Source organism: Chelon labrosus (assembly GCF_963514085.1).
Source record: "Chelon labrosus genome assembly, chromosome: 23".
Classification (NCBI taxonomy): domain Eukaryota; kingdom Metazoa; phylum Chordata; class Actinopteri; order Mugiliformes; family Mugilidae; genus Chelon; species Chelon labrosus.
The window spans coordinates 6,203,416-6,223,611 of record NC_140356.1 but is presented as its reverse complement, the minus strand read 5'-3'; the positions used below and the strand labels follow the sequence as shown (position 1 = coordinate 6,223,611).

Sequence of the window (20,196 nt, the reverse complement as noted above, 5' to 3'; positions counted from 1 at the left end):
ACAACAGATAGTCCTTTGGATAAAGTCATTTCCATCAAAACAACTTGATTCAACTTGATGCGATGCATCACCATTGCAGTAACTCATTACCTTTGTACTTAAGTTGGCCATTGTAAGCCTCCAGGTCAGATTTGTGCATAATGTCACTGAGTCCATGGTGGCAGAAAATGGTTGAAAAAGTGTGTGTATTTGTGTATTTTTACAAAGTATGAATCAAGATTAGTGTAATTACAACTATTTTACCAAATTTTTAAAAGAAAAAAAAATGTTTTTGTATTTTTCCTGTAAAACAAAACAACAACAACAACAAAAACATAAAGGTATTATAGGCAACGGTTAATCATTTAGAGGAAATCTGAACTATATTTTTATTTTTAACCTGAAATTGGGTTCAGATATGAGTTCTCCCCTCTTTGAATCTAGGGTTAGGGTAGGGGGCATTGTAATTGTAATTTATGCGTGTGAATAAATCTATACAATATATATGTTTTGAAAGTAAGGCGTTCACTAAAATAGGAGGACGTGTTGGCAGGTCTGTGGCTGGTGGGACTAACAGATTACATGAATGCGATTACACCTTCCATAGGGAGGTATGCAAGGAGAAATTATTTAGATGAATAAATAAGAAATATTATTATTTATTTATTTTTAATTTTATTATATGTAGAGAGAAATTATGTTTATATTTTCGTGCCATGCATTCTCTTCTCCTCTCTAATGAAGTAGAGCCTGAACTCTGACGCCCCCAAGCGGACAAATGAAGCTTTACAGCACTGACCCTGGTTTACAATATTTAATTTTCGGTTTCCAATCATCAGAAATTATATCTAACTTATCCTCCTCCCCTTGACAGCAGAACCAGTCGGTCGGCAGTCGTGTTGTTTCGAAGGTGGAAGGAAACTGGAGGAGCTGCAATGGAGTCAGAAGTGTTTAAGTTGATCTGCGCCCAACAAGGAGCAGTTGACACGGCTGATTTGATATACAACCTCTTCCCTGGAGATTCGGACAATGTGTCGAAGATCATTTCTTGCGAAGAGAAATTTGCTGTGTGCTGTCAAAATGGACAGCCAAGGGTGGTGGCGAGGACGAGTCTGAGATTGTGCTGGGACAGAGAGTGTCACGGAACTTGCACGGGGCTACACCTTTGTAAAAACTTCCTCTTCAGCGGCATCTGTAGTTTTACTCTGACGAGGTAAATTACACGTTTGCTTCAAGTCAGGTGGGCCGTGTTTGGTTCGGACAAGCAATTTGTAGGAGAGATATTCATTGATTTTAAAAGTAACATTTATTATTATATAGTTAGTTATTGAATGAATAACACACTGTCTTAACTGATTTCGTCTTTCTAGTTAAATTGAATGTAATTGCGTGGAATGCGTTCTCATGTCGCTTAACGTTCGTCTGCGATTCTCAAAGAAAGACAAACCTGGGACATGTAGGCTACCTTTTGAGTGTAATTTATGATTTGACAAGCAGTAGTCTGGTGGGCATCTCAGACTAATGTTTTTTTTAAGGCATAAATAAATGTCGAGAATGTGTAATGCTATTACAATTGTCAAGCTGACACTAGCGGCATGTCAGCTTATGGAAGGAAAGTCCATAGTCAAGAAAAAGAAACCCAATCCCTTTAAAGATCACTATCATCCTTAACACAACCATTTGTTCTTACAAAAATGATACAGTGAACGTTCATGAGGGTGTTAAGTTTATGTTTTTTCTCAATCTCCATGCTAATCTTAGCTAATTGTAGGTAAGAGGAGGCTAACGTTGCACTTTCTTATGGAAAGAAAACTAATGAGCACATTTTTAAAGCGCAAATCAATCATTTAAAGCTGGACATTTATCCAGTTTATTTCATTGCTGTTTATTTTTAGTTGTGCAGTATTTTCTCATTTGACTTTTAGTTTTAGTTTAGCATAAAGACTGAGGCAAATGTGCGGTTTAAGACCGATGTCTTGAAAGTGTTAAAATCTTTAATCTATTTGTGTACAACTTGATTTTACAAATCAGAGATTGACCCTATGGCTGATTTATGAAATTATATGAAAGTGTATTCCAAAAAAAAAAAAAAAGAAAAGTATTCCTCACTGGGTGTCTGTGGAGACATCCCCACTCAAAATCACAAGCTAACAGTTCCCGGCAGCACTAATAAGAATTTTTCGTTTAAGTTGTTTGTACACATTAGTGTAGTCTATTGTACATACATTTTGTCTTTGTATAAATAACTTTGTTACACACATACACACACATAATAGTCAACTTTATAGGGCATAGAAGGTGTTTTTTGGACGACTGTTTCCACTTTTAGTGCTAAGCTAAGTGGCTGCTGATGGCAACTTGGTTTACAAATCTGAGTGTTAATCTTGTCTTTTAGATAATTCTCCATCCAAAGTTGAATAAACCAGAGCAGTCCCCCCAAAGTCAATGGTTTCACTTTTTAAATGCAGACTTTGTAGATGTATGAACAAAACCCTTCGCATTCAATCAGGTGTTATTCAAGCTTATTTAAATGTGCTGTAATTTTATGCAGATGTCATAACCAAAGTATGTGGATTCCTTGACAATAGGAGAGGCTGCAACTTCTCTCATGAGCTGAACTCTGCCCACAATCAACAAGTACTAAGACAGCATGGACTGGAAAGACTGGACAGGGCAGAGCTGTGCACACTGCTGCTGCAGAGCAACAAAGCACTCCTGCCTTCTGTAAGTCTGACAGCACACACAACTTTAACTTTTAAAAGGATATTACCTCACCTTTTGACTTTCATTTTTCTTTTCATTTATTTTAAGTTCATTGTTATTGTTGCTAAATACAAGCCCTGGCTGGTCAGACAAGCAGCTATGTTTTAATCATGGATATTAAAAAAAATTCAATTTCAGTTGTAACCATCCTTTTCCTTGTTTCATCCTCTCTCTGCCAGATATGCCATGATTACAACAACGGTGATGGCGAGTTTGGCCGGTGTAAGGATGGTAATAGCTGCAGCAGACTCCACATCTGTGAGAAGTTTGTGATCGGTGGCTGCAGCTGCTACAGGAACCATGATATTTATGCTCTTCAGCCGCGGAAAGCCCTGCATGATAAAGGCGTACCTGACACCCTCTTTCTCTCCCTGAAGTCAGTTTATGCAAATAAAGAGGCCTTGAGGTTGTCTGACAACAAGAGTGGTAGGGGCCGCAGGGGCAACCGCCAACAGCAGCAGACTGGTGAAGTTTCTGCTGAAGCCAACGACAGCGATGCAAGCATCGACGCTGGTCTGAATTCAGAACAAAGGCAGTGGTACAGAGGGAGAGGGAGAGGGGGTTTACCGGGAAACAGAGGCAACAGGGGAAACCGGGGAAACCAGGGCAACCAGCTACCACACCAACGAGCTTGTTCTCTTACTGACATTCTTAGTAATATTGATCACTTAGACCTGTACAGCGCCGAACTGAGCGAGAGCGAGAGTCAGCAGCAACAACCAAACATTTTCGCCTCTGGTGCTGCAAGCAACACAGATGAAGGCAGCAATGGTGGTCAGAGCAGGAAACATTCATCATCTGCTGTCAGAGGGAGAGGCGGCAATCGGGGCAACCGAGGCAACCTGGGGAACCGGGGCAACCATGAACCGCTACAACGATCCCGTTCCATTACCGACATTCTTGCCGCTGCAAATGGTGACGATGGGCCAAACAGACAAAGACAAAGGCCTGTCAGAGGTAAATTACGACGGCTGTAAAACCTTTATAGGGAAGATAAACTAAAACTGCTCTCTGAAGGAACTATTTATACAATCTTCATACTGTATACTGTTTGTTTCTTTTAGACAAAACAGAGATATGCATGTACTTCATCAAAGGACACTGTATGCATGATGGTGAGTAATTAATCGTCACAAAGAACATCAATGATAGAACTTATTCTGTGTACTTGAATGTGGTCGTTGAATGAGTTTGATTAGGTGTGATTAATCTTTTATTTTAATGACCCGGGGCGTTCTCAGACCGATGTTTTAAAGCCCACGACAAGATGCCGTACAGATGGCAGGTCAAGGAGGGCGATCAGTGGACGGCCTTGCGTGATAATGAGACAATTGAGAAGGACTACTGTGACCCCAGAAACTCTTACAGGTACTCACTACTGACATTCAGCGGTGTATTCGTTCTGGTAAATATTATTCGTCAGTGGTGGTTTGAGGTTTGTACTATTCTTAACTAAAACTATTTACATTTAAACTGATATGAAGCTGTAACATGAACTTGACATGCAAAATCAGTGCAGTGCTCCATTAAGACTGAACAATGACCAGTCTCCTTGTTCCAGTAAAGGCCTATAATTAATTTAATTGTATCTTGCTTTTACACTACATTTCTATGTTGGCTTCTATAGTTTATTTCTGCTGTTTGTTGCCTTGCGCTTGAGCTGAAAGGTCGTTTACTTGACACTAGAAAATCTGTTCACCTGCTGTTTCAGCAAACTAATATATGGCGCATACCCCGACAGATGATTTCCTTCTTTCATGTATTTAATTGTGTGAATTATTCTCATTTTGTTGTCTTCAGCTCCACCACCCCTCCTGTGCATTTTGATAATATGACCTGTGGACCTAACCAAGTACGGCGACTCTCCACCGTTAACTCTTTGGTTAAGCCGAACTTGATCTACACCACTGAGTGGGTTTGGTACTGGCAGGATGAGTTCGGAAAGTGGAACCTGTATGCATCAGAAGTGAGTAACTAGAGTCAGTATTGTCCAGGCATAAAAATGCCTGGAATGTTTTGTGGAGTCCATGCTTTAGGGTACAACTTGAAATGAACTGCCCAGTGTATGTGTAATAAAACTGAATAACTAAACTAAACTAATACTTAATAACTAAACTAAATAACTAAACTAATTTCAGCACTCTGTAAGCAATCTTTTTATTGAAACATAGAACAAAATAACCATTATTAACCCAGAGAAAACCTGCCAATCAGTGTAATTTGGCTTTACTAAGCAGTTCATTTCGCATTTATTTTGTAGCCAGCAACTTAGCCTGCAAGATCAGCTCAGCCAGCTGAGCGTTGACGCTGTTGGTGAGCATCAAAGCTTGACTCTTCATATTGCCTGCTTGTATTGAAAATGTATTGTAGCTTGTTGGTCTATTGCCACAAGTGTGAAGGCACCATATTTTGAATGAAAACGTGCCTCAGCAAGAAAAGCCAGTGGAAGCGATTTGGGCTAGGAATGGCCACTCCATTTCCTCCATTTCAGTGACATTTCGGAGGCTTACCACAACCTATATGCTGCCTTAGCATTCCACTGTATTTAAACTCTTTTAGATTGGTCCCAATTGTCTGAAGTAGAAATAACGTGATATCATAGATAGTGCTCTATGGAAGAAACACAAACATTTAAACACTCAAATCACACCACAGCTGAATTTCCCACTTTTTTCTTCCTGCTCATGGTCCACTAAACCTTTGCGGAACTGATGATTACATGTGTACAACACTGTCAACACTGTCATAATTTTTAAATGTTCATAATCAACATTTGCCTTTTTCCTGTGTTGTATTCCCCTGCTTAAGCTGCTAGGCACACAGCCTGCGCGTACAGCTAAGGCATCTCAAAGCAGAGATTAGCTGCTACAGTAATTGTATCTAAACTGGACGAATTAGTCATGCTCATGTTGAATTTAAAAAAAAAAAAAGCGCAATACTCCAGATTTCAAAGCTAAACTCTCCTTAACACTCTATCTGTTGTCCCCCAGGTTTATACTATCACAGAGAACATTGCTTGAAGAGCAGCGTGTGAGCACAGCATAATATTATGAATAGAAGGCGCTAGTTGTCTGAGGCAAATCCAAAATCTCATATATTAATTCAAGTAGTAAAATTTAAATCTTTCAAAATTAAACTGAACTTTACATACATTTTAAATCAGAACCAACCGTACGTGATATCACCCAAAGTGTTCCTGAAGAGAAGTTTTGAAGCTCAGTGTGGGATGCACTGTTTGTCGCCATCTTGGCAGTATCTAAACAAACTCCCAGCTAATTCAAAAGTGGGAGAGTGTGTTGAGCTGAGGTGGGTGTGTGATGACGAGGCAGGAAGCTAGGACCCTGAGATGGCTTCTGTTCAAAGCGGCCATGCCCTTAATTACGCATTACTTGGAGGCTTAATATAATGTGATGGTGAAATTAGCTCATGTGAAATGAGTCTGAGGATCTAGTCGCCAAAAAGACAGTCAGACTCACTATAATGGTAAGTTGTTAAGCTGATTTTGATACCAGTCAAAGGCTAGCTAGTTTTCTACAGTTTCAGCTAAGGTGTGTTAAGCATCCAACTAGGCTATGTTTTTCCCCAAGCAATAATCTTTTTGCATACCAACTGGTTGGTCTTTGGCCATATGCCAATAACGCTTTGTTTCAAAATTAAAAAGTTGTGACTTGTGCTGCAGATCGGTGGACACAAACCAGCAGACATCACCAGTGCTCAGCTGGAGCAGAAGTTTCTGGACAACAATAAAGATGTGGTGGAGTTCACGGCTGGATCACAGAAATATTCACTTAGTTTCCAAGGTAAACGAAGACCTCACCATATTTTCAGTTTTCTGCATTTTAAAAATATAAAAATATTTTATTGTTGAAATTTGATGTTAAAATGTTTCCCCCAGACATGATACAAACAAACAAGCACTATGGCACAAAGAGGGTTGTGTGTAGACGGCCTCGATTTGTCTCTGCTGAGGATGTCCAGTCAAAGAGAGTGAGGTACGGTATATCAAACACAGATGCTTCAGTATTCAGACCTCCTCACTTTTTTAACACAGCCGTGTTTTGTACAAAATTGGCATTTTTTGCATCAGGAATCAGTCATGGAATCTTGAATACACAGATGTGAGCCTTTCCAAACTACTTCTAACTCTTTCAGTTTGCCATAGCCTGGAAGCCAGACCAACTTCCCAACATACATACATTTTGTCGACGAAAGTTTGACACTGCTCCACTGGAAACTGGTTATGCACTAACAAATACCTGCCATGCCATTCATATCTTTTGGGCGGGGCTGTATGTTGTGATGGACAAGAGAGAAACAGTGCCATCGGGTTGAATTTGCTTAGGACAAAATGCCTGCCATCAGAGAAGCTAGTAGAGTCTGCTGTCACGTCTGTTGTAAAAGATATTGACTGTGAAATATCTTTAAAGAACAAACAGTTAATGGCGATTAAGGCATTTGTCAAGAAAACCTCAATCTTAATATCGCATACTTTGTTGCTCTGATTGATTGTAGAACTATCCATTTGCGTGCAGATGTATTTTTTGTCTGCACTGGTTGAAACGTTCTGTCATAAAATCCCTATTGAGTGTTACCAGGCTCACATTGTGGTAAGAATTGAGTCTGGCTACATTCTGAATGAATATGCAAACATTTCTAAAAATGTATTTTGTTGCTTTATTATAATGGGCTATTTAGTGCACGTTGATAGAAAAAGTCAGTGTTATCTATTTAAAACGAATCTACAGGACTATAAAGTGTGCATAATGTAAAGGGGTCTGAATAGTTTCTGAAGTGACTCTACGTCACATTGGTGTTGCTTGTGTTTTCCACCCTACTAACTAAACCTCACCACTTCTCTCTGCAGAAGGCCTCTGAATCATTCAATTTCTGCCCCTGTACCAGACCACTGGGACAAGAGTCAGCTGCCTGCTACAGGATTCTCGGTATTGTGAATACAACACACCGTAATCATTTAAAACTTAAAAGTCCCTACCATTTTAGCTTACACTTACACTTAAGCTTGAGTAAGTGGTTGGTAAATTTATTTAAACCTTTCCAAATATACACTATACCAACCCACATCTGTACTACTCTACATAAACATTCATTCATTCATACAGTCATTCATATGAGAGGTGGGATACACCCTAGACACGTCACTTTACATAAACATAACAAACAAAAGCAAATGCAATCTAACTAATGACCACTAAATGAAACCCACAAGATTATAACAAAAAGTTCATAATTGGTTCATCTTCATCGAGAATAAACCTGTTTTCACTTAATAGAATTTCTAGCATCACCATCCTATTCTGCTTCCAACAATTTCTCTAATTTCTTCAATACTCTTGTTACCACTAACTTAACCATTCAAATGTTATGTTTCCCGCATCAATCTAACATTTGTTAGATTAAAAAGTAACCATATTTATTTTGAAAATCTGTCCAGGAAGAAATGCATCTCCCTATCAGTCAGTCACTAACTGTTTATATTTCTCGGTCCTACTACGTGGTCCGACTTTATGGAAAATTGCTGCTCCATGAAGTTGCAGTTTTGGGAACTGATGTGGTTCTTTCCTTGTTTCCATATTTTAGATGTCTTTTTAAAATAAAAGTCTAAAAAGGTTTTATTTTAGAGACTTATAGGATGAACTCTCGTATCCTCAATGAATTTATCGCTCTTCTCCTGAAGAATTATGGAGGAACCTGTGGTGGAGAAATGAAAGCTACAAATTTAAACTGACCGTTTGTGGGCCCTCTGATTGGCTCAAGATATCCAGGAAGCTTTTCCTGACCGAAAGTAAATACCGAGACAAATTACCCAACAGAACCAATAAAGTATATGAGAACTTTTGCCATTGGCTTTGTGGACAATTACACTGGCAGGTCAAACCTGCCACTGTCAGTAAAAATACCTGTGTTGATGTGTATGGAAACAATATAGTTTTCAATATAGTGACAATATTCTAAATGTACCAGTAATGAATAACAATAAAAGCATGCTAGTAATGTTACTATTTCTGTAGCTAAGCTAACTAGCATTAACAGATAATCATATCATGATCATTTGGATGCGGCAAGAACTACTGCTAGACCTAGTCAATAAAATGCATGTTGTTGTTAAGACATGTTGTTTGCTAGTGTCAACTGCTAACATGTTGTTTTTTTCCACATGGATCAGTGGTATTTAGTCCTTTTAGCTACATTTAGACAATATTTGAGACCACTGGCACCAGAAATGCTGACTCATACGAATCTAGAAGTAACATGGAGACATAACAGCTGACATTAGCAACAGTACTAACCTACCAATTGACAAGGCTTGATAATACATCAATTAAAATAAAAAAAATAAAAAATCTGATGCACTGTTTGACAGTGTGGACCAATATATATCACCGTTGGCGTGGCATTTCCTAGTCGGAGAGCATTGAAAGAAAAGAAGTGGCAAAAGTAGAGCGGGAATGACTCATTGACATAAGAGATATATGTGTGGAATATGTTGATACATTGAAAAGTTTACATTCAATTATGTCAGCGATCATCACAGGGTATTGCGAAAATAAAATTTTATCCAAGAAAGCCAAAAGTGAAGCAGCTTGACAAAAGTGTGGGAACTCTTTAAACATTAACAAAATGGACACTTGGAAAAAATGAAAATTGCTTGTAATTATTGTAGCTGCCAGAAGGGGGCAACAGAAGTTCCATACTGTAGCTTTAATAATGAAAAAGCTTTAAATATATATTATTTCTTACACATCAAATACTTTTCTTTTTGTTTAGACATATATTTATTGGATTTTAACAGTTTTCAACCATTTTAATAAAAAAAACTAAACTTCAACAAACAAAACAGTCAAACTATAAATTAATCCACTCGCCCCACCCCAAAGGAAAAATAAATAGTAAACAAAAGTGTTGTCACACACAGCCTAGCATCACATGGTTATTGTATCGACAGTTAGGGACATATCACCTTCAAGTTACCAGAGCGTCTTCAACTTCACAGTTCTTTAAAAATACAAGAAAGGGATTCCAGATCTCTTTGTATTCGACTGACTCCTTTTTTATTGTGTATGTTAACTTTTCAAGAACAAGGCATGCTGATAGTTCTTTCAGCCAGCGACCAACCAAAGGGCTCTTGACGTCTTTCCAGCAAAGAGAAATCAAGCGTCTTGCTCGAACTAAACATAAGTCAGTATAGGACAGTAGGGTACTGCATTCAAGGTCATCTGAGAAGTGCATTTTATAAATTCATTCCAGAAGTTTTGTATCTCAGTACAGTCCGACAGACAATGGAATAAAGTGCCCCTTTCGACGTTGCATTTAAAACAGATATCAGGAATATCTGAATTCATATTATTCAGTCTATCTGGAGTAATTTAAGTTTGCATAATCCAATTATATTGGATCAGTCTGAGATGTGTATTTATTGTTAGGAGTTGAGCTTTCGAGCACACCTCCCTCCAGTCCTCCTCAGAGATATCTTTTTGCAAGTCATTTGCCCATTTAAATTTTTCTATGCTTAGTAGAATCTTTATGGTTTGTTATAGAGTAAGGATATCTGACCATTTCCAGTACAATTATTCACTGCTAAATTTTCTAATATGGACAAAGGGGGTTGTACATAGGAGTGCGTCTGTGCATAAACAAAACTCCTTAACTGTAAATATTTAAATAAGTGTGTTCGAGATATATCATATTCACTTCTAAGTTCTTCAAATGAAACTAGTTTGCCGTCCTTATATAGATCTATAACTTTACAGATGCTCTTTGTTGCCCATATTTTAAAACCTTGGTCTTTTCTACCAGGAGAGAAGTTATCATTCCCCCATATTGGTGAAAAGCCTGAAAACAAAGTAGCTTCACCAAGAAATGACTGTGCATTGTGCCAGACATTAATTGTGTTTCTCACAAAAGGGTTATCAGTAACTCGCTTCAGTTTTTTGACGGATGCAGAGTATAAATAAGTGTCAAGTCGCAGACCTTTAGTGCAAATATTTTCAAGTTGTACCCATGGTAAGTAAGGTTCAGGAGAGAACCAGTACATTGCAGCTCTAATTTGAACAGCCCAGAAATACCACTGCAAATTGGGTAATTGTAATCCTCCTCTCTCATATGGCAGGTAAAGAAGTGATAGTCTCAACCTTGACCTTCTGTTGTTCCAAATAAACTTTGTAAATAGTTGCTTCATTTTTGAGAAGAACTGTGGTGGTGGGAGTAAAGGGATTGGTTGAAATAGATATAGAAACTTTGGTAATATATTCATCTTGATAACATTTATGCGCCCTAACAGAGAGATTGGCATTGATGACCAATTATTCATGATTTCAGTTACTGTGGAAATCAATGGATGGGGTAATGATGATACCAAGATATTTAAACCCATTTACTGCATTATAGAAAGGGTGCTTTATCACTGGATTTATTCGCTCCCATTCATTCAAAAGCCATGATGGAGGATTTTTATTCATTTACTTTAAAGCCTGAGAACTTAGTCAGGTTAAGAATTGAGTTATTTAGGTCAGTCAGAAGTAAAAGGGTATCATCAACATACATTACAATGCGATGTTCGGTGTCTGATACTTTTTTCCTGAAATTGAGGAGTGTGACCTCACCGCTATCGCAAATGGTTCCATTGCCAAAACAAATAGCATTGGCGAGAGAGGGCATCCCTGATGGGTACCCCTTGTGAGTTTGAAGGGAGATGATATTAAATAATTGGTGGAAACCTCTATCAGTGCGTCAGTATAAAGTGTCTCAATCCATTTTCGAAAATAGTCACCAAAGACAAAGCGAAATATACATCAAATAAATAGCTTCACTGTGTCGAGTGCGTTTTCAGCATCTAATGACAAAATGGCGGTGTCAGGGGTTCCCTCCCTCGTATGCATCAAGTTCAACACCCGTCTGACATTATGGAAGGCTTGACGGTTTTTCACAAAACCATTCTGATCTAGATTGATCACAGTTGGAATCACCGATTCTAGTCTTCTAGCCATTACTTTAGCGATAATCTTAGCATCTGTGTTAAGCACTGGTCTATATGATGTGCAATTTGTAGGGAACTTATTGGGTTTCAAAATTAGTGTTATCAACGCACTCCTCAGGGAATCTGGGAGACGACCTTGTTGTAAGGCCTCCTCATACATAGCTAAAAGAGGTTCAATTAATTTACCTTTAAATATCTTATAGATGTCAACTGGTAGACCATCGGGGACTGCGGCTTTACCTCCCCTCATATTGGTAATAGCGCCAGCGATTTCTGAGGCATCAAGTTTCCTGTCCATATGTGCTTTAAATTCATTTGATATGGAAGGAATATAAAGATCATCCAGGAATTCAGATTGTGTTTCCAAATTTTCTGAGGATGTGGATGTATATAATTTTTTATAGGAGATGGAAAAAGTGTGGCCCTGAGATAGACTGGCGACCTATATGTCTGGGGAGCCGATGCTCAGCGTGCGGGTGGAGGAGAGATGGGGGCCAAGTCTCACAGTCTGGGGTCGGTTGGTGAGAAAGTCCTTTATCCAGGCACATGTGAGAAGGGGAAGGCAGAGAGTGTCCAGTTTCGTGATGAGTCTGTGTGGGATTGTGTTAAAGGCTGGACTGTAATCCACAAAGAACATCCGGACATAGCTCTGCTGCTGCTCCAGGTGGTTCAGCGCAGAGTACCAAGATCCGTTGTGGATTGTCCGTTGATACTGATTGCTGTACCAGCTGGGACACTTTGACTTACATACCACACTGAGTGTGTCTCCATGTATTTAAGTACAAGAACACATTTTAGCAATTCTACAAATATGTGAAGTGTGTCTTTCACCCACATGCAAACGAGCAGAGTACAGTAGCCTGGATAGGCCAACAGATTCTGTCTGTGATGGAATGGTCAGAGATAATAGTGATAATTTTACATGTACCGTCATGTAAGACTTAGAGCACTTCAACTGATACTGAAGTGTGCCTACATTTTCCTCGTCTCATTATGCTTAATATTATCACAACCCAGTTGAGACCAGTTAATAATCTGAGGACATCTGGTGGCTCACTGGGCCTTCATCTCATTGGCCAAATGTTGTCAGTGCTTGACGCATATATCCAGGGCTCTGATTGGTAGGACAAATGTTCGCATGGTGAGTCTGAATGCAAGGCGCATGCAAAGAAAACTTTGTCACTTCTCTCATGACCATCTCAGGCGGTCTTTTGCAATGTGTGCATTACACATTTTCATGCTGAGATGAAAATAACAATATAAGAATACCACTCAGCCCTCATCATCTTTAGTGTCAGAGATTTACGAGTCTTGGTATTTTGTTGTCTGGGAGTGGTATACAGAATAAAACTGGCTATCAGAACCCCACCATAGGAGTAGCTCTGTCTAGACGGTTTCCTCATGTACCTGAATCAAGTGGATTTTTTATTTTTTATTTTAAAAAATGTTACACAGAAAAGTTATAAAGGTAACCATTTTTTTTCCCCAATCCATCAATCTATGTCATGTTTTTATGTGTTGTTTAATTCTAAAGTGAATGTTTTTGACAAAACTTATTGGTTTCACTGCTGAAGGTGGCTCCACAATTCAGTTTTTCACAATTCCTGATATTTAACTTTGGTTAACATTCCCTAATTAGGACATTATGTTAAAAGTATATAGTAGCTTTCATTTCTTTAATCACTTCAGTGGGTCAGAAGTTGTCTCCCGTGATCATTGCTCGTCTTTGCTGCCTCCAGTAGACCGAAATAATCAGCTTTTGCTGGTAACTGAAACTGAAAATGTTAAATGTTTTCCAGCGAATCTCCCTCCAGCGCACCTCGGATGAATTTAAGAAAGCTGAGGCTCGTTTCTGTAAAACCTTGAGCGGCTTTGACGTTCTCAAGATTGAAAGGATTCAGAACAAAGCTCTTTGGGAAGCCTTTCAGCGGTATGTATGTGATTTTCATGTGTTCGGTCTGGGAACTTAATCAGTCTCTTGCCTGTCTAACAGTTTGTTTTTAAGTAGTAGATCGTCAGCTTGTTTATCATTGACTGCCTTTGCATGGACAGTATTTATTCATCTGGATTGAAATAATTCAGATTAGAGACTGAAACATGACTGTTTACATGGATACTAAATAGAATGATCTGATAACGTAGATTTGTTTACATGCCCATGGTGCTTCTTCCCACGGTGTGGTATCAAAACTGACAAAAATATTTCCCCATAATTCCCCCAACTTGATAGACGGCACTGAATTCATTCATTCATTAGAAGACGAGAACCAAGACAAACTCAGGTTTTCTACCACGTGGACTCGTGGATTGCGGCTTTCTTCATCTTTTCAAACACTCAAACACTGATGAACAACTCATCACATCACCTAATATTTACACCACATGGGGCAAAAATGTGCAGCCAATCAGAGAGAAATGCTTGACACCATTAACAGGTGCTAATAATTTCCTATTGAATGGATTACGAAAAGGTTTATGCCATCCCCCTGAATCCCATTTGTTCTGATTGGGTTGGTTTTAAGATTATCAGTGGAACATTAGTGTCTCTGCAAACACAGAAACTGTATCTGTGCAGGTAGCATCACTGTCTGATCAATGAAGTGGGACTATGTAACTTTTTAAAGTCGAAGTAACGCATCATTATTCTTATTTTTATTCAAAAGAAAAAGAATGATCATTGTTAAGGGGTAAGGGTTGCCGCTACAACAAACGGCTTACTGCGCTGACAGCTAATGTTAGCAAATGTAAGGTAGATATTGCAGTGCAAAAGACGTGCAATAGCTGAATTTGCATTGAGCGTTATCCTGCAGTTGCCACTTTTGGCCGCAAAGACTGTTGATCAGCAAAAGCTACTCAGTTCTGCTTTATGTCCAGTAATGTGTTTAAATCTACCAGCTTTAAGTCCTTTCATTTATTTCTCCAATCTGAAGGCAGAAGAATTTGATGAAGAAAAATGTGGAAGAAAAAAAGCTTTTTCATGGCACTGACTCGAAACACGTCGACGCCATATGCCGCTCCAACTTTGACTGGAGAATCTGCGGGAGCCATGGGACGGCTTTTGGCAAAGGTGAAACACTCATTCTGATCTACTCTGAGAGCAAAAGATGAGCTGTTTTGTTAAATTACAAAAGTGGTCTGATGGGACAGTTCAGCATGTAGAACTCACAAGGAACCATTCACAAAAAGCTTAATGGGAGTATTTTTCCTCCTACTGGAAATACTAACTAATAGTGAAAGTTCACAAAAAGTAAAAGTTAGTTTACTAGCACCTACTTTTATAATAGATAAGCTGTTCAAGTCTTAGTGATAGTCTAAGCCTCTAGTTTAGACTGTTGTTGGTGCTGGGAAATGATGCTCACAACACTTGTAGTATATGGAACGGCTTTATTAGAACGATGCATTTTGGCCCATGGCCTTCATCAGGGTCTTATACTACAAGTGAAATCCGTTCCAGCAGGACAAAGACAAATTAATTTGTTGCAATCTTAGCCTCTCAAAATCTTCTCTTTCTGTATCCAAACCCAGGTAGTTACTTTGCCCGAGATTCCAAATACTCCCACAGCTACACCAGCGACACTGATGTCAAGTCCATGTTCATTGCACGGGTGCTGGTAGGAGACTACACCGAAGGGTCCCCTGACTACCAGCAAGCTCCTTCTAAAGATGGCGGTGACGTCAACTTCTTTGACAGCTGTGTAAATGACACTCTGAATCCCTCCATATTTGTTGTTTTTGAGAAGCACCAGATCTACCCAGAGTACCTGCTGCAGTACAAGGACATGCACCCACTCGTTGACAAGTTCGGTGTTTCACCACCACCTAGACCAGTGCCAGCACCTAGACCGGTGCCGGCACCTAGACTGGTGCCAGCACCTCAAGCAGCGCTGGCACCTCAACCAGCGCCGGCACCTCAACCAGCGCCGGCACCTCGACCTGTGCCGGCACCTAGACTGGTGGCGGCACCTAAACCAGTGCCACCACCTAAACCAGCACCACCACCGCCACCACCTAAACCGGCGGCAGCACCTACACTGCCAGTCTGTCAACACAACATAATCTAACATCCACCCAACCGTTATCAGCCCAGCACACACTCATACCAACACAGCTCATCATTGCACTGAAGTAGCTTAGCCTCTTCCCGGGATCACTTCAGCAGTCCAACTCAACCGGCCCGTTTCTCACCAATATCTTCACCAAGTCCAAAACCAGCCAAGAAGAATGATTCCTGTGTCATTTCTTAATGACAGACTTGAAGGATCCTGATCTTCTCTTTGGTGAACTGATTAAATATAGAAATCATATACATTTATATTTGCCAATACGTGGCAACATTCCCAGAAGTGCTTTTTTATATGAAGGGCGGAATAGCACTAAAATTATTGATGAGTCTTCTAAAAACAACACTAAACAGGAAACATAAATGACAGCTGCTGTGTTTCACAGTAGTCAAGTCAGTTTCCAACCAAATTTGTCACAAATGTCAAAGAAATTGTCACAAAGTACTGCGTTTTCCACTGCTGTTTGTGGTGCTACCTGTCTAGTCGGGTGCAACCACGTTCGTTATAACTCAAATGTAAACAATGTAGAAGCCTCGATAGAATGGTGGATGCTCAATCACCAACTTCAGGTATATTATGATTAATTCACAACGTCTGTTTCTGCTGCACTTTCTCTATTTTTATCAGTGCACCAAAAAAAACCTGAAAAACAAAAAACGACGTCAAATGAATGACACGTACATATGTCGCTTATAGCTAGCTATTATACGCCAGAAAAAAAAAAAAAGGTTCGAAAAGGCATAATGCGTCATACTATATTAAGTAACGGTGAGGGTCACTGTGTCAGATTGTTATCATAAAGTCTGATTTGGTACCCAAACAATAATAGCTTACCGTTTGTCATCACATATGTGATGTCATCAGAAAATACTAACCCTTTGGGTCGCACAAAGGTGACAACGTGGTAATTTGTGAAACATTATCTTTCATTTTGCCAGGTTGTGCACTACTCAGGACACGTCGTGAGAGTTGTCGTAAAACGTTGTGGTGAAGGTCCTCTTCATCACTGGAATTAATTACATAACAGCACTCAATTCAACCAGATAAGATGAAATTAATAACTCACAGACACAAAAAGCTGAAATATTGAATGTATTTATTGTGTGTTTCTCTTGGTGAGGGTCCTTGGTGCCTGTCCTGGGAAGTGATATTGTAAGGCTTGTATAATGTTTTAGTGGAACAATTTGTATGTTTGGAAATCTGGTGTTGAATGTTTCTTAGCTTCGCTGTCTCCTCAGGTTCAGCCTAAAAGAGGCCTGAACACCTTAATAAAGGCCCCGGGAGAGACCATTGTGATAATTGGAGAGGGGGAATAGCAAATGCTTGACTGTAAAGGATGGTTGAATGTTAGCTAAGTAAGGGTTTTATGAGGTTGATAAGACTAGAGGTATTCAGGGTATATGTATTTGTTTATTTATATTATTTAACCGAATATTGTATGGTGGATCTGGGGAAGGAGCTCACCTGTTTAGTGGTAGGGCTTGGGGGGTAATTGGTGGCAGCCTATAAAAGGGAGCCCGTGTACACAGACAGGGTCAGTGTTGAGTAACGCGTTACAAAAGTAATGTAATTTCTGTAATGTAACGCGCTAATGTACGGCATTCCAAAAAAAAATTGAGTAATATTTTACTCGATACAAAGGTCAGTAACGCGCGTTGCAATGCATTTTAACCCGAAATTAAGTGGTGTTTTGTTTTTATACTATCGTCAATAACACCGTGAGATCAGCAGAGGAGAAAAATTCAGCGCAAATTGTAAAATGTTTCTTCCTGTACGGATGAAGCAGGCTCGACGTCGGACAGTACATTTTCTAGATGGACATACTCTCATTATTTTCAGTTTGTTAGAGACAAAGATATGAGGAGCATAGTAGTTAAGTGCACTTTATGTGTGAAACCAAAAGATCTATCTACGTCGCGAAATAGCACGAGTAATCCAACGAAACATTTAGAGCGGTGCCACGCTAACATTAAGTTAGTGAAAAGAAAGCAAACTGAGGACGAAAGCGGAGACAAAGCAGTTAAAGGTCTGTTTTTAACTAAATTCTGGCTATGATTGTTCCTTGTATTGCATTACGAGCCATCACTACGCCCATAGACGTGTCTAGCCCGTTTGTCCCAGCACCCCTAAAAATAAGAGTTGAAAAAAAAAATTGATGATAAAAACAGCACAATCGAAGAAGGTATGTGGTTTAAAAATAATATTTTAACGAGGACCCCCCCCCCCCCCAGTGGTATGATCCACCTCTCTCGTTTACCCCTTCCTACCCCACGCACGCAGCGCGCACACACCTTGGGTTTGGCTGACCACCTGAGGGGCGTGCCTCCTATAAGTTACCAATCTATTTACTTTATCACTCAGCACCAACACATCACAGTCATTAGCAACAGCCCCAACTTTTACTGTTGTTGTTATTGTTCAGTAGGAGTTTACTAGCTGACGTTTCTCTCTCTCTGGTAGCTAATAGTGCAGGTTGTCAGTCAACCGCTGTCCACAGTTTATATTAAGCTTTTGGTTTGTGCATATGTGCTGATGTTAAAGCCAAGGTATAAGACGAATACTGCCTGTCTACAGAGGACATTTACAGCTTTTGCAATGATAACATATAGAAAGGGGTGGGGCTTTGGTACCTTTCTCTTTCTCATTAAGGAAAATGTCATCTATCAGTTATATGAAATCTTAAAAAGAAAAACTTATTTAAAAAAAAAAATAATTCAGCATTCTAATTACCTTACAAAGATTGGGGAATTAAAAAAAAAAAAGTGATTGGATAATATATTTTTTCCTGATAGTCAGGAGGTTAGCTTGCCAGGGGTTGCTTTTTTGACGTTTATTGGCCTTAAGTTTGTTTTGCACTTATTGTTCCTACCTCATCTTCTCATTTAAATGCAATTTCTTTTCTTTATTTTTTAAACCAAATAATAGCTTTGTGACACAGTAGTTTGACACTAAAGGAAGATGTGTTCTCTCATTTATTGTTGCCTTTCCAATCTTTGGTGGGGGGTGCCTAGGAGCATAATAAGATACATTTAGAATAAGTATATATATATATTTGCAGTTATTTTGGTGAAAGTAACTTAAAAGTAATGCAGTAGTAGTGTAATGCCTTACAATTCAGAGACAGTAATATTATAATGTAACGAATTACTTTGAAATGACAGTAACAAGTAATGCATAATGTATTACGTAACTTGCCCAACACTGGACAGGGTGTGAGTGATTGGCAGAGCTGTGACCCAGACCTCAGGCCACAAAAGGGACATGATTTTCGGGTTTTTTTGTCATGAATTATCAGGGTGAAATAAACACTTGGTTGGTTTGCACCTCATCTCAGTCTCAAGCTTCCTGTTTTTAATCCAACCGCTACCAGGCCATCCTAACAAACGTGCAAAACACGTAGAAAAACATCCAAGGGCAATGCCGGGCTCTGTGCCGGTTTGTCGACGGCTTTAATAATGCTAAGCGGGATTAAGGGTTCAGTTGTCGTGACCCACCCTCTACCAACCAGTAGAGGGCGACAGACTTCCGCATTTCCTGTTGTCATTCAGAAATAAGCCGTAAAATGAATAGCTTCATTAGCAAAGTGTGAATGAGACTGTGCTGTTTTGTCTCACACAGTGTTTAATGTGTAGAGTTACTGATTGTTTAAATCACCACGCACATATTTTGCGCTCATTGCTCTACCTATTTAACATTACGGCTTCATTACAACAACAAGAAATACTTTATTTCTAAACTGTAGTGATTTTTTTGTTTTTAGCATTGCTAATTGTTGCTAACTGATCACTGCTTTCTTTTCCCATTCACATTCACATACTCCTTGGTTTCTCAGTGTTGGAGCTGCAGTCCCTTCTCTGTCTTTGACTGTATGTCTCATAAGTGAAATGGAAACGCCAGCGGCAGTCGGTGCAGGCCTCTAAATTATCAATATGGCTGCCGGAACTTCCTGTGACATAAGACATTAGGGCTGCAAATAATCCCCATCTCCAACGTACTCCCCTCTACACACACACACACACACACACACACACACACACATATACTAACAACCACCTCATATGGCTTCCTGACAAAATGCAGCATGGATGTGAATGTTTGCATATTATGTTTGATGAGATTTCTCTGTTGTCGTGATCCTGATTTTTTTTCCCACCAGCACTGACTCAACTTTGATTTGCACCATTGTAACAAGTTTAGAACAGCAACTTGTTCTAAACTTGTATTTGTACATCACAGGCACTGTTCAAGACCATCAGTCTCCTATCCAGGTGTTTTGGAAAAGTACAAATGCAAAGAATAAAAAAAATAAAAAATGGTTGAAATAAACTGGTTTAGTTGCAATAAAAAAAAAAAAAAGAAAAAAAGTTTCATGTTTATATGACAGACCTGCACTGCAGT

At 39.3% G+C, this 20,196-nt stretch overlaps 1 protein-coding gene across 1 annotated transcript; it reads left to right on the top strand.

Moving 5' to 3' along the window:
* The first annotated feature begins 841 nt into the window (after positions 1 to 841).
* LOC311508819 (protein mono-ADP-ribosyltransferase PARP12-like) lies at positions 842 to 19,126 on the top strand. The gene is made up of 12 exons (XM_084573799.1): positions 842 to 1,192; positions 2,568 to 2,703; positions 2,922 to 3,699; positions 3,807 to 3,857; positions 3,984 to 4,110; positions 4,543 to 4,708; positions 6,422 to 6,542; positions 6,638 to 6,734; positions 7,607 to 7,685; positions 13,537 to 13,667; positions 14,668 to 14,804; positions 15,263 to 19,126. The coding sequence occupies exons 1-12, from the start codon at positions 915 to 917 to the stop codon at positions 15,796 to 15,798; spliced, it is 2,637 nt and encodes an 878-aa protein (XP_084429925.1). The 5' UTR covers positions 842 to 914; the 3' UTR covers positions 15,799 to 19,126.
* Positions 19,127 to 20,196: the final 1,070 nt, after the last annotated feature.